Genomic DNA, 15988 nt, shown 5'->3' on the forward strand with positions numbered 1-15988 from the left:
GGAGGGAGGGAGGGAGGGAGGGAAGGGAAGAAAGAAAGAAAGAAAGGAGGGAGGGAAGGGAAGAAAGAGAATGAGAGAAAGAGACACAGAGTGAGGGAGAAACAAAGGAAGGAAGGAAGGAAAGAAGGAAAGAAGGGAAGAAGGAGACAGACAGACACAGAGAGGGAGAAACAAAGGAAGGGGAGGAGGGAGGGAGAGTAAAACAAAACAGAACAAAACAAGAGTGGTGAGGAGAGATCTTTATTGCCTGGCGTACAGTTTAGACCACCTGAGAAATTTACATATTACACACTTCATGCTACTCCTTGACTCAGGTTCTGATTTGTGTAGTCTTAGGTGTGGCCTGTGCATCCAGTTTTTTTTATTTGTTTTGTTTTGTTTAAGAGATCCCCTAAATGATTCTAGTGTCCACTAAAGGCTGAAAACCTCTAACATAGGGAGAATTGGGCACACACACACACACACACACACACACACACACACACACACGGCCATAAATAGAAAGGAAGGAACTAAAGTAGCCTTTGATGAGTAGAAACACAGAGAGAGGATGTGGTAGCAAGAAAAGGGGAAAAACAATACATTCCCCTAGTGGAAAGAAAGAAACAAAGAGGGAGGAAAGGACATGCTGCTCCTAGGTATAGCGGGGGAGAAAGTTTATTATAAATATGTGGGAAAGCATAGGCAGAGGCAGAGAAGGGGACATCTGGGAGAGTCCAGAGTGGACATGATCAGACTGAGCTGTGCCATGTGGGCAGAGATCAGAGAGAGAAGGGAAGAACAGGGAAACCAGGTGAAGTAGCCAGGAGGCCCAAAGGGTGGAATTATATAAGGAAGAACAGCACAGGATGCTGGGCTAGAGAAGTTTAGGGTGGGGGTGGGGTGTGCCAGGAGGACCCTAAAACAGGGACTGATGGATGCAGAGAGAACCTGGGAACCAGTGTCTGCTTGGGTGTGTTAAATGTGTACCCCAACCACTTATTAAGTTTGAAACCTAATACCCACTTTAAAATGTTAGAACTGTTCTGGATAAAATATACAGCTAACGTCCATAGGAGAATGACCTGAAATCATGATCAGATAGGGACAAAAGAGCCATTACTGAACCAGTGTTCACACACTGCTGTCTGGTTCTGTTCTGTAAACGCAGAAGTCATTAAAGAGTTCTGAGGAAAGGACTCTTTCCTCATTGTATCTTAGTTTACAGAGATGACTTTTCTGGCATTATAAGCACAACTGATGGTCTCAGAACTCCAGGCAAGAAGCCCAGGTACCAAGTCACTGCCAAGTCCACATGAGAAATGATTAGCTTAAATGCCAATTAATGGCAGTGAATCTGGAAAGGAAATAACTGTTCAGAAGATCTTAAAGAGACAGAATTGACAGGATGTGGTCACTGTTGGTGATTAAAAAGACTATATTCCTGATTGAATTATAGGATGGCTAGAATCAGGGATGCCAGGTGCCTAACGGGAAAGAGAGAAAGGGAAATGATTGAATTCCTTTTGATCCATTCTACTCTGAAATGCTGGTGAAAGTGTCCACTAAGAGTTCTCTAGTTAACCTTTCAAATATTAGAACAAGAGTTAGAACTGGTGCTTCCCTAGAGATGTGAATGGAGGAGTCATCAGGCTGGCCAGAAGACCAGGTTACCCAAGTGTGAAATGTACAGGCCTGCGGGACTCAGCTTGTAAGGTGTGGGCACAAGAGTAGAGCCATCACTTTGGTTCCCAAGTGGGTTCTGGTGACAAGAGTAGAACCAGGAGGAAATGATGTAAAAAGAAAGAGCAGATACAGAAAAGAAAAGGGAAATTAAATATTACAAGCTTCAGAGCAGTGGAAGAGCCTTAAGATTAAGACATTCATGTAGAGCAGATCAACATCACTAGAATGCTGGTTTGAGGACCTTTATTTCAGTTGGCTTAAGGCGGAATGTTAACTACCTGTCGAAAATAAATTGAATAGGTTTTCCTGCTCCTAACACATACAAAATGGTAGAGTCTTCTTTAGCTTTAAAAGTACTTCTAATTGGTAATCAAATTCAAAAAGAAGATAATTCTCCATATTCCCTGAATGAAAAAGCAATTAAAACCACAAAAACAAGTAAAGACTGACACATAAGGGACCGGAAGGTGTCAGAACCCAGAGAGAGGCAAAAAGGAAGAGGTGACACCCAGCATCTACAACAACAAAAAGTGGCAGCTTCTTCTGTACAGAAGTTATACAAGGGATGTTTCATCCATGAGAGCAACCAGGAAACTCGGACTCTCAGGGCGATCATTTGCTGGAATGATTTTTTTTGTTTTGTTTTGTTTTGTTTTGTTTTTGTTTTTCAAGACAGGGTTTCTCTGTGTAGCCCTGGCTGTCCTGGAACTCACTCTGTAGACCAGGCTGGCCTCAAACTCAGAAATCTGCCTGCCTCTGCCTCCCAAGCATTGGGATTAAAGGTGTGCGCCAGCATTGCCCGGCTGTTGGAATGTTTTTAAAGAAGATTGTAGAGCTTTGGAAGATAGGAACTCTAGGTCAGGGAAGAAAATCATTTATGCATTATGTAGAAAACTAACAGAGACTAGGCAAATGTACTGTGGAAAGGAATATGTGAAATATAAAAAGAAAAAGCAGGAATAATGTAGGATTCTCAGGAGACTAAATGGAAGGATAACTAGAAACAAATGGAGATAAATTTAAATAATATTCAAATATTATATATTATATATTTGGATATACCTGCTGAAGATATAATTTTGTGAGCATGTAATATGTGCCCTACGTGCTCTGTCAGATAGAAAGGATGTAGAGGTGAGCAATGAGGATCTGCAAGACAAATGTTTTAAATGGCCACTAAGGTAAATGGGAGACAGAGCTGATCAGAGACACCTTTTCAGATTGCCAAAGAATATTGAGGGCTTGCCTGCAATGGAGTGTTATAAATCATAGAAGTCAGACTGTAGGAAAATGCAAGGAGAAGCAAGCATAAGGATCACTGGTAATGTCGTGTGAGGCACAGGGAAGAAGACTCGGCTGTCCTCAGTTTATACCTTGGACTAAAACTGGTGATCGCAAACAACATTTGCTGGAACGAACTAGAAAAATTCTATTGGTCACCCATAGGTTCCCTACTCTAGCTTTTTACAAAAAGAACCAGGGCAGTATTGTTGCAGTAGGAAACCATGGTTCCTGTGGCCAGGCTACAGTGAATGAAGATTTGTAGCCCTCATCTTTTCTTGTCTATATATATTGAACTCTCTGTTGAGTCAAGTCACTTTTCTTATAGGCACCATTTGTATTTATTTGAAGATGTATGATGTAATTCTTAGCACCTGAATATCTCCTTGTCTGTGATGTGAGAAGCCTCCAGAGACTGGAGACTTGGTCATCATCGGAAGAAGGTCCAGTTCATTAACATTCCATAAGTAAATGTCACTTCTGTCAGGAAGTATTGCTGATGAGAATTTTTAGACCCTTAAAACCAGCTATGGTGGCAGAAATGTTGAGTAGAAAGATGGGCTTTTTAATTAAGTTGAAATTGAACATTTAAGGTGACTTTTCAGATACATCCTAGTAAGGGCAGCGTTAATAGTGAACCCATGGGCCCCTATTAAAGGACTGTAAGCCTGTCAACTCCAGGTCACTAGCCAAAGCCCAGAGGAGTTTACTATAATCAAAGGTTTTCCCCGCCTGGCATTTGGGACACAGGCTTTCTTTATGATTGTGGTTAGCTTTGAATAGAGGAGTGTCCATCATACAAAAGCTACCTTCAAATAGAACTAATGGCAGCACGAACTAAAAAAGTCAGAGGACAGTCTATCATAACACTTATGTCACCTTTCAACTACCACTGTTGTGACATTCAAATAGCATTTTAAAAATAGTATTGTTCTACTTTTTGCTGTTTGAACATTTCTTGAAAAGCCCAATCCAAACTCCTACACATTTGTGTTTACTATAAGCTATTAACAGTTATAAGATGGACAATCAATATTATAAGCGTATGGTATAATGATAATATTGTGATAACTTAATCGGCTTATGTGTCCTACAAGTTGGAACTGAGAATGAAATCAGGCAGTGGCATTTCAGCCATGTGACCTATGAAAGGACATTGCTGCTATGACGCAGGTAGCGGACTGTGTTACAGAGATGGGCACAACATCTTCTTATGTGGCAAAAGATGAAACCACCTGCTATATATGATGTTAACATGTCCATTTCTTTTTGGCTGTTTTCAGGGGCATTGTCCAGTCAGAAGAGAAACTTGTCATCAGTGCATCTTGGGCAAAAGATGATGATATCAGCAGACTCTTGAAATCGCTGCCAAACTGGACTAACATGGCTCAGCCCAAACAGCTAAGGCCTAAGAGGGAGGACGAGGAAGACTTCATAAGGTAAGCCTCCTTCCTAATCTGTGCTGGACAGAGGGAACAAAACCCCATATAGTCAGCAAAGCCTTTCTCAAATGAAATGGTGAATCTAAACATCAAAAGACAATTCCTTGAACTTGAAAAGTCCACCACACACGCCCACCTCCTTTCCCATCCAAGTGTGCCGTGGGCTCAAAAGTCAGCGAGAAAGGCTTGTGAATCCAATCTGAAGCGTTGACAAGTTCGGCTAAGATGTCTCAGATTATATAGGTATAATACAATCATTCATTCATTCATTCATTCATTCATTCATTCATTCAGCAAAGCTTTACTGACCCTGTTCTTGACAAACCTATAGTAAGATAAACTGCTCAGAGTATGCCTGTGTCATAGCACTCCAAGCACAGTCTATGATATAACTTCCACGCTCATTCACACAAGACGGTATCATTCTCACTGTTTTCTGCTTGTTTCAATAGAAGTAAGGTCTCTCTTTTAACTTTATCATTCAGCATTTGGCTTTGTACAATATATTTATTTAAGCCATGGAATCTGATGAAGCTGCACTTTTTTATTTTACATATGGCTTGCAACAGTAAACTACTTTCACTTGTGTAACTATAGACCAGTGTAAAATCTATTTTATCACACTAGAATTAGGTTCATTCTTACTATCTTTTGTTTATGCAAGTGAAGAAATAGATAATCCAATAAAATGAAAGGACTTTTCAAAAGCAAAGACCAAGAGCTGGGTTAGTGAAACATTACTGAAAACCAGCACTCAGGAGATAGAGGAAGAGATCAGGAATTCATCGCCTTTCAGGGCACAGTGAGTGCCATGCTCCTCTGACCATCTGAGCCAGAGTCACAAAGGAAAATGAGAGAGGAGGAAGAAGGAGGGGAAGAAAGAAGGAAAGACCAAAAATAAGAATAAATGATTTCTCAATTTATGACCAAACAATAGGCTCATCTCTAACAGTGTAGACTGAAACTCTAGATAATGTGGTGCTTTGAATGAGAATGTGGCCCACGTACTCAGGTATGTGAATAAGTGGTCCCCAGTTGGTAGCCTTGCTTGGGGAGGTCTAGAAGGAAGGTGCAGCCTGGGAGCAGGCTTTAAGAGTTTATAGCCCTGCCCCACTTTCAGTTCACTCTCTGTGCTTCATGTTTATGGTTTCTTACTGCTCTTCCCTGCCATTACGGATTCTCCCTCTAGAAACATAGCCAAAACAAACTGTTCCTTCCGTGTGTTGCTTTTGGTTATGGTAATTTTTTTATCCCAGAAAGTAATTCATACAAATATTAAGTATTTACTGTTCATAAAGTTAACTGTATCCACATCCTACATGACTTATTTTCTCTGAAAGTAGATAAATTTTTCTTTATCTTAGCTCTTACATAGTAATAATTGAAAAGTTGTAGGACGCTAAGTGTTGGGTGAGATATGTGTACATTTCTATTTGGCATACATTAGGATGTGAATTGCTGGATAATGTGTGCAAATTTTGATGGTTCACTTTATCAGTTTTCTAAAGTATTCTTGAGGAACTATAAACAATGGCCCAACCATTAGGAAAACAAACTGATCTTGCAGAGTACCAAAGTTTTGTTCCCAGTACCCACTGCCTATAACTCCAATTCCAGAGAATTTGACATCTTCTGGCCTCTTCAGGCAACTACATCCACACATAGCCACACACAGAATACACACATACACATAACTTAAAATCCCTTTTTAAAAAAATAAAAGGGGGGTGACTAGAGAGATGGCTCAGTGTTTAAGAGCACTGACTGATCTTCCAGAGGTCCTGAGTTCAATTCCCAGCAACCACATGGTGGCTCACAACCATCTGTAATGGAATCTGATGCCCTCTTCTGGTGTGTCTGAAAACACAGACAGTGTGCTCATATAAATAAAATAAATAAATGAATCTTTAAAAAAAAAAAAAGAAACTTTTATAAAAAATGAAAGAAAGAAAGAAAGAGAGAAAGAAAGAAAGAAAGAAAGAAAGAGAAGGGAGGAAAGAAAGAAAGAAAGAAAGAAAGAAAGAAAGAAAGAAAGAAAGAAAGAAAGAAAGAAAGAAAGACGGCCTAGAAGTTCCATCCTCACAGTGTTCTCTCAGAGTTCCTGTTAGCCTGTGTGTCGTGAAGGCTGGATATCTTCCAACTGTCAATTAACTATTCCTGTATGTGTGCTGAGGTAATTTGATGGCACTTAATATGCATTTCTCTCAAATGATACTGAGCAATTTCTTGTGTACTTTAATATATTTATCGGTCTTCATGCTTTTTTCAAATCTATTACTAAATTTTAATTAGTGTGGGTTTGTATGTGTGTGTGTGTGTGTGTGTGTGTGTGTTGAGGGGTGGCTTTCCTAGTGATTTGTAGGAGTATACTAGATTGTCACTCCTTTATCATAGATAAACCAGTCTTCTCCGACTTGACAGGTTGCCTGTTTACTCATTCATTGCTGTCTGTCTCTGAAGAAATTGTCTATAATTACAAGTGCAGTTTATTGTTTATTTTATGGGTATGGCATTTTGTGTAAGAACATTTGCTTACACAAAAGATACAGAGGAATGTTCCTTGGAAACTTTGATTTAGTAGTTCCTCAACATCTTTAAAACAAAAAAAAAACCTTAATTTTTAATTTTTTTCTCCTATAACCTAACCCTTCCTCAACTGAAATTATGTTCTCATGACTTTAGCAATGCAAAATATCATCATATCACCACAAGAGAGAATGAATGACTGAAGGATTGATTAGAGCTTAAGTAGATATAATCAACTGACCTTAATACAGAAAGCAAGCCCCAAGGTGCTATTCTTTTACAGAATTACTGTCAAATCATCATTTCACCACATTCTCAAGTGATCTGAGTAAGCACATTTCTTCTTATTATGCATATCAGTTAACCGTGTTATCAGCCTCAGTAGTTGAATTACAAGCAATTTCTAGGTGATAATTTCTTCTGCACCAATATTTTAGGTTACTTCAAATGAGCAAGTGTCTTCTCATTGTTTCACAGCTTATTTTTACATAAGAACTTTATTGTAATATATGCTTGCAAGAAGATTGTTAGTCAGCTGGATTAGTTACCTTCTGAAGCTCAGTGTAAAAGGAAACTGTTCTATTCCAGAAAAGAGAATGCTGTGCCAGGAAATGAGCCCCACCCCTCTCTCTCTGGCACCACCTTGGATTTAGAACAGCTAGAATTAGGAAATCTACCTTTCTTTACTCTTGTTTTGATCACTCAATCAGACTAGTCTTCATATTAAACTCAAAGGAAAAACATTATACAAATATTTTTTTCATTTTTGTCCCAATGAAATATATATGTAATTATGCCCATATAACTAGATCAAATATCAGATTCTCATGTGTACTCCAAAGATCTGCCATCAAAAGGAGCCCATTCTGCATCATAGTTTAGTTTTTCCTAAATTTGGTCATTAGTGTCAGCTTTGTTTTGTTGGATTTTATTTATGCCTAAAAGACTTGTCCATGGTTTTGCATGTGAACATGGTTTGACAAGCAGATTATATTAACCCTGTTATAAGAGAAAACCCTTTCAGGTGTGTTTTACTTAGATATGACTAGCTCTTTCCTTTTCACCTGTCCCATTCTTTTTCTAGTTTAGATGTTGAAACCATGTAAGTAGTAGAGAGACCCTTCACTGATACTCCAGCAAACCAGAGTTGACAGAAGGCCAGATTCAGCACACTGAGTACCCCATTGGAAAGGTACTCTCCTATAAGTTTTTAAAGCTCAGAAACTATTTGGCGAACAGATGAATATAGAATCCAGTGTCCTTTGCATTGAGTAAAGGCTATGCTCTCTTCATTATTAAATAAGGCCTTTTTCTCTTCTTGTTTTTAAACGGAAAAAAAATAAGATGTATTACTTTCTGGTTCAACTTTGAATAGAAGGAGAAAAAAAAAACTATTTCAAGCTTGGACTTTAATAGAGAGGGGGAAAAAGCTAATACCCTTTTATTCCCCAGGCTCTCAAGCTCATTGTCTTTGTGCCTGTCATGGTGTGTGTGTGTGTCTGTATACATGCTTTGAGATGATAGCTATCTATCCACTGATTAAGAATCTGCTTTGGGGTAAGTGTAATTAACAGAAGGAGGAGAGTGTTGAAGGAAGTAAAAGAGACAGTGCTGGGCTGTCTAGGAGTTAGGGAGATCTGTAGTGATCATAAGTAGATCCCAAAGACCTGCTACTCTTTTCATTTTATGCCCCTTGTATTTTACAGAACAAGAGCCATTCCTGTAGAGCCAGCTCTGAAAGGTTTAGTGTGGCAGACCAGGTTCTGAGTCATCAAGGAATAAAGGTCAAACAGATTAGTCTTGAATTATAGCAGACTGATGATAAATTATAAACAGTCATTCTCTAGACTAATAATATAATGAAAACAGTAAGGATTGTCAGTGCCTGGCAGTGTATGCCAACATCATGAGTCTCTAAGTGTTTTCATTCCCACTCAACAAATGAGGAAACTGAGAAAAAGCCTTCTTCGTACCACAGCCATTAAGTGACAGAGCAGGGCTTTAAACCTAAATAGACTGTCCCCCAGAGCTACCACACTGTGGTCATCCAGACTAAAATTGGGTCAAGAATGTACATTTTGGGACTTTTGATTTACTCTCTCATTTTCATTGATTATCATAATCTCAATGATAGACCTTTTTTTTTTTTTGCAAATATCACAGACGTATCATGATGCCATTTTGACTCTATTTTTTATTATTGTGTCTTTTTTTGTGGGTTCTCTTTATTCCAATAGTAAGTTTTTAAACAGTATGTACCCAGATGTTATTTGGAAGGAATGGTATATTAAATCCAGTACTGTGGGGCAGTGAGCTATGCACAGGTAGCCTGGTCCCCATCAAGTGCAGGCTTTGAGTCCTGGAGACCTGGCAGGTGACTATCACCTGCAAGGAACAGCAGGTGTTTGGCCACGCCCCTTGGGCCCCTGGATTCTGTTGCAGCTACAGCCTCCCACAACAACTCCCACCCACCACCCACACAGAGAGGTATGTGACAATCAGTCCCATAGGCAATGCCCCAAGCTCCTGCTATTCTGTCTGGACTCCACCCCCACAGTCGCCTGGCAATAGCCAGGTATGCTCCTCCCCACAGTTACCTGGCAACAGCCAGGTAGGCCCAGCCCACTATAAAGGGGGCTGCTTGGCCACTCCTCCCTCTCTTACTCTCTTGCTCTTACTCTCTTACTCTTGTCTCTTGCTCCCTTGCTCTCCCTCTCTCCACATTCTCTTCTCCTCTCTCCACGTGGCCATGGCCAGCCTCTGCTTCTCTACTCTCTCCTTCTCTCTGCCTTTCTCTCTGCCTACCCTCTCAGCTCCCTCCTTCCCCACCATGACAATAAACACATTAAAACCATGGAGTGCCTCTTCTCATTGGGACCCACAGTGCTGGAGCAGTGGAGCAAGTCTTCCTCTAACAAACCAAGCATCTAATCTCCAGCCAGGAGGCCTCCCTGTGCTCTCCAGCCACAGTCTCCAGAGCAACCAACGGTAGCCAGCCAAAGCCCTCCTCCTGCCCTTTCCCTGTGGCCCACCTGAGGTTCCCCACTCGGTTCTCAGCTCCTCCACAACATCCAGCAATGTCTACAGTGTCCAAGAGCTAGAACCTGGTGTCCCTGGCCTCCATGCAGGCCCAGGGACCCTGAACCAACTCCGGCAGGTCTGTGGGGACCTCAGACTGCGCTCCCCCACCCCTGGAACGGGGTCTGAAAGCGTCTCAAAGCCTGACACCCACGCAGCAGCGGTGTGGGGTATTCAGTCACATTTCCCAGGTCCTATCTTGCCCAGAGGCCAGAGCCTGGGCTGGATGTGGGACCCCATTTTAACCCACACAGTACTATTTTTTAAAACTGTTTCTTATATTTTCCTCTTAATAATCTGTTCAAAGCAAAGAGAATGGAAATGGCCATTGTTGGGAAGGGAAGGAAGACAAAATTAAAAAAAAAAAAGATAAAATTAATTGCTTATACTTGGTGTTAGAGGATAGTGTGGTTCTGAGTAGGAAAGAGAGACTTAAAGAGAGCCATCGGTTTTTTTATCTTTAGTGACTTAGTTGTCTAGATGTTAACCTTCCACACATCTACTGAAGGATCAGGTGACTGGCTTATTCACTGTCAACTACTTTCTCTCTTTAATTGTGCTATGAATTTTGGAGGCACAGTGATTAAATAGCAGGAAAATACTATTTCAGTGCTCAGTGGTTGTCTATAATGATTTCTAAGTTTTTATTCAGTTTGAGGTCTATACTGCACTTTAATTTACAGAGACAGAACAAAAGCAGAGTTGGTTGGCACTTTTTGTCTTCCTTCTGTGGAATCCTCAAAGCACACAGTGTATCCTTAATAACTGTTAATGAATGCAAAGTCAGCTCATCTTCAAATAAGCAGTACACAGTATCAAGTTGGGGACTGCCACCAACTGGGAAAGTGCCTTCCCTCTGGAATCTCACAGGCCTGGGTTCTGGTCCTCAGCCCCGGCTGCCATTAACTAGTCTGCTTTGTTCTCTTTTGTTTTGGTTCTTCTTCAGTTCTTTCTTAGCCCTAATAGTTTTTTTTCATGAGGCTCAGGCTAGACAATTACAAAAGAAGCAAAGCTGAAAATAGATTCATATGTAGAAACAATAGGAATAAGGTAGAATCTTAACAATCTTCCGAGAGAAGTTGCACTTGAAATTTAAAAGGGTCCCAACATAATGTAGGCAAGAGCTATTGAAAGGTCTCCTGAACTGCAGAGGCTGGGAAGACCTCTAATAAACATGAAGGAGCAGAGCGGTGATGCAGTGGGGAAAAACTTCAGCTAGCTCTAACAAATCCTTCTGTAGAAAGCAGACACTTATCTCCCTATCTCTAGATGCTTAATATGACTTTTAAAGTGCAATTAGAAAAGGAAAGATGAATCAGACTCATGAATATATTAAGTAAGTGCAAGGGTAGAAAATGCTCTGCTAATTTTTTTTTTTTATCCCTCAATTAAACAAGATGAAGGTCATGGATAGACAGGGGACACGGTCAAACAAGTTGGGATAAGAAAAGGACTTAAGTCTCAAAATTAAACAAAAGTGGCAGGCCACTACCTGGAAACTCAGCTACAAACATCAGTGTTTGATGAATTCAGAGCTTTAGTCCTTATATCAAAACTCCTGTTAGCAAAAAAACTGAAAAATAAAACAAAATCTCCCATATAGGTTCTAAACTGTTAGCTTTTGTACACAACTATTGAGAATCATGATCTCATTAATCTCATTTGTTAAAGCACTATTTTTTATATTGTATGTTTATTTAATTTCAGGTGAAAATATTTAATAATTTCCATTTAGGTGTGAATTTAACACTATTTCTCTTTCTCTCATTTGAAGTCTTAATAACAGATTTTAAAAGCTGACCTTCTGATATAGTCTGTCTTAGTCATGGCTGGGGGTAGGATGCCTGTAATGGAAGGTGAGCAGGTGAGCCAGGCAAGGGTTGAGCAGCGAGCCTGCATGTTGAAGCTCCCTGCCAGGCTATCAAGGACTGCTAGCCTGCTTACCTCTACTTGTCTTTCACTACTAGTCCTTAGGCTCTCAGCCTGCCATATTCTTTCACCCTCCTTGTTGGTCATCCCTAGTTTTTCTTCTTGGCATGGCCTCTTGTCATCCCAGGAATAAGCAGACAGTCAGGGTGTCACAGGTGTGAGCAGGCAATGCTGGTGTGACCAGTATGCAAATTCTCTCTGGTGTGGTGAGAGGTGGTGTCAAAGGAACGGTGATATAGACTCACAAAAAACAAAACTCAAAGACATTAGGAAGGGAACAAGATGTAACTGGGACCCAAGCAGGCCAACTTTTCTTATGTCTAGAGTCAATACACCATGGGCAGTTGGAACAGAATGTTTAGTAAGAAATATAATCACTGGTAGTATTGGAAAAATAATGTTTAAACCATTGTATGTTAGTTTTTCTGGAACACAGAACTGAAGCTGGGAGTAGTGAGATGAGGGGCCAGTGTACACAGTAAGTTTGAGGCTAACAACAGACACATGAACTTCTATTTTAGAAGAAGAAAAAATAAATGCACACACTTAAAAATGCAAGGTATCAGATACTCAGGTGAAGGCAGCAAGGGAGCTGATTGCAGTATGGAGCTATACTTGATAATACTCTACTACGCTGGGAACTTCTGCTACAAGCATAGATTATAGAGCTCTTAATTATCTCTCAATTTTGAGATAATAATTGTGCTTAATCTCTTAAATATATAACAAAATTTTTGGAAAAATTTTTACAAAAAACCATAGAAGGTCTAATTCAGTATTGTTTGTTTTCCATGTGTAGTTTATAATAGAGTACACCTTACAGAAGAAAGTAACCTCATGTATTGTGACTCTCTGTCAAATTTTGAGCACAGCTTACTACTCTTTGGTACTGCTTAGGGCTCTAGCTTCAATGTGTTTACATGCACAGCACTTTTTTTTATAAAGATTCATCACTTTACCGTATACATCACAGGATCTTCTTTATAAAGTTACCTCATTTTTAAAAATGATTGGTTCTTTGATGATTCCTATATTCCATTGACATCTCCAGTTCACTTTACAAAAACAAGAAACTACCTAGAGTAGATTCCAAAGCCATTCAGTTCTGAGATCAAATCAGGATTCAACCCTTTGTGACCAGAGTCCTTCATGTGATCATTGCTTTTGCATTGTTGGCTGAGTGACACACATTAAACTGGCTACACAACAATTGTGAGAGGAAGGGTTAATTGAAAGCTCAGATTTCTGTCTTCATCCATGGCTTGCTCTAGAGAGTAGAGGAATCATCCACAGTGCAGTACAGAGAGCCGCTGACATAACCATCTCCACTGCACTTTGACATTTTTCAATGGGAAATTTGTCCAGGTGTCCCACTTTTGTAGTCCCAGCACTTGGATGTAGAGGGCTGCCATGGGTTTAAGGCCATCATTATCTGCATAGTCTATTCCTGGCCAGCCAGGGTTACATAGTGAGACCCTATGTCAAAAAATAAAATAGAAAATTAACCATAAAATATAAAAATAACTCTTTATTGCATATATTGTTAGTAATATAGGCCAAAGAACAAAAGTTGCACTGCTGGTGAAGAAAATAGCAGCTTAAAATAAAACTAATTACAGAGAACTTTTACAAAATTCCTTGCATAGAAATTCTACAGGGCTGAATCAAATAGGAATAAGGATTTTTAACCTAATTCATCTCCCATAATAATACACTTGAACTTATCAAAAAGTTACCTACCTTGACCTGAGATTAAGATCTCAGCCTCTAATTGGAAGCCAACTCTTTGAACTTAGTATTTTGCTGACAACTCATTCCATAAAAGATGCTGCTTTTGTGTCCTCTGGATAGTGAGCCTACACGGTGGCAAGGCTGCCCTTAGCACGGTAGTATCTGGACCTTTACCCCAGAGCTCAGTAACCCAGACCTTTTTTCCTCTGGAAAATATCAGTTGTGTACAATAATTTCTCTGTGCTCATCGCTAATAAAAACACAACACATTTACCATCCTAGCATGCTTGTAGAAGGGCAAAAAGAAAACCTGAGGGAAGAAAATATGCATGTGTGTCATCATGGATTGAACCTGTCAAAGCATTTTCCACAATTACCAAGACAGCATGTGGGGGGGGGGGGGGGGGGTTGTTTTATCTCTTCTTCTAAAAGGAGAACGGTAGAAACTGTATGAGAATTCTGGTAATGTTAATAATATTGAGATTTTTAACTTAGGACATTAACTTCTCACCATATATACAAATTGTACCTAGTATAAAACCTTCATTTCCTGAAGCTCAGCACTCTAGTTAGAAACGTAGATCTCTGGCAAGGGATTCCTCCAGCAAGCATGAGACTACTGCACCCAGGAGCTCTTTGGGGTGAGGTAGAGGAGACACTTTTGAAAAACCATAGCAATTGCCTTCTGTGTCTTACCTCTTAAATTTTCCCTTGATCTTCAGCTTTGTCGTCGTCATTGTTGCTGTTGTTGTTGTTACTTTTTGATAAGTAAACCAAAGATCAGTGGAAAACCCTTACAGAAACACATCTGTCTCCCAGAGCACAGCCAGGAAAGGTCCTCCTCCTCTGAGGACCATGTAGTTAGGCTTGGTGTATCACATGATCCAGAATAGCCTCCTCCCTTTCAGCCTTCATAATCGAGCATTTCTCTGTCCTAGTTTGCTTTTGTGGTTGGTTGGTTTGTTTGTTTGTTTGTTTGTTGACTAACACCATGACCAAAACCAATTTGGATGAAAGGGTCTATTTTTATCTATTTTAAGTCCATCACTGAGGAAATTCAGGGCAGGAACTTAAGCAGGACAGGAACCTGGAGGCAGGAACTAAAGCAGAGGCCACCAATGAACACTGCTTACTAAGTGAAATCTGCAAGGCTTGCTCAGCAGGCTTTCTCATACCTCCCAGGACCACCTGCCCAGAAGCACACTATCCGCAATGGGCTGGGCCCCACAGCAATCATTCATCAAGAAAATCCCCCTACAGACTTATAGTCTCTTAGGGGCATTTCAATGGATTTCCCTTCTTCCCAGATGACTCTTTTTTGTTACATTTACAAAAACTTCCATTGGAAGTAACATAGTCATAATCTCTGAAGTTAAGACATGATCATCTTTGAATGGCCATTATTCATTCATACATATAGTCTACATCAGTGGTTCTCCACTTTTCTAATACAGAGGCCCTTTAATACCCTTCTTCATAGTAATGACCATAAAATTATTTTTGTTGCTACATTATAATTGTAATTTTGCTACTGTTATAAATCATAATGTAAATATCTGGGTTTTCTGATGTTCTTAGACAACCTGTGCGAATTGGTGTCATTTAACCGCCCCCCCCAAAGAGATCACAGCCCACAGGTTAAGAACCATTGGTCTGTAGTTATACTCCCCTACTCATCCTCCAAAAACTGTTGCCTCTATAATTTTAAATCCATGATCCAGTCAAGAATCAACCATTTAGTTTCCATTAACTTACCACAGTCTCATCAGCTCCTGGTGTACATGCGGTGGATTCCTTGGATGAGAATCCAGGTCGGAGGGCCTATTTTTCTAACAGTTGCTTTGCAATAGTCTCCTACATGAAAATTTCAGATTACCATTTAGGCTTCCCACTGTGTTACCACACTGAAAGCCCAACTGTGCTGTGCGACAGCAATTTGGTTAAGGTGATGACTAGCAGGTCATCTTTCTGGAAGATGCTCTTCCTTCCTGTGGTTATTAATTATATGAATTATATGAGACCCTAAGACTCTAGGTTTTCCTCTTTCCTAACAAACATTCACCAATAGTTTTTACAGCCATCAATTAACTTTTGTGTAAAACATCTGAGAGTCTTCTATGAAGAACATGTTCTCTTCTGCCCTTCCCTATCTTTCCCTGTCCTTTCACTCATACACATACTGTACTGTAGACATGCATTCTTTTCAGTTCATTACATTATTACCAGGACTGTCTTCTCATTTATGTTTTTACTGAAATATGTACAGTGAAATACAGCTAATCTTACTGTTCACTTTGATGAGTTTTGACAAATTTACTCTCTCTCTCTCTCTCTCT

The 15988-nt window shown here is 39.9% G+C and overlaps 1 protein-coding gene across 1 annotated transcript in view; it reads left to right on the forward strand.

The window, feature by feature from the left end:
- Positions 1 to 15988, forward strand: part of Exoc4 (exocyst complex component 4) — a 750249-nt gene that overhangs the window by 606465 nt on the left and 127796 nt on the right. Inside the window, exon 13 of the mRNA XM_031381454.1 lies at positions 4230 to 4385. Coding sequence (XP_031237314.1) covers positions 4230 to 4385 — 156 coding nt within the window. The remainder of the gene's footprint in view (positions 1 to 4229; positions 4386 to 15988) is intronic.

Source organism: Mastomys coucha, unplaced genomic scaffold, assembly GCF_008632895.1.
Source record: "Mastomys coucha isolate ucsf_1 unplaced genomic scaffold, UCSF_Mcou_1 pScaffold20, whole genome shotgun sequence".
In the NCBI taxonomy this organism is placed as follows: domain Eukaryota; kingdom Metazoa; phylum Chordata; class Mammalia; order Rodentia; family Muridae; genus Mastomys; species Mastomys coucha.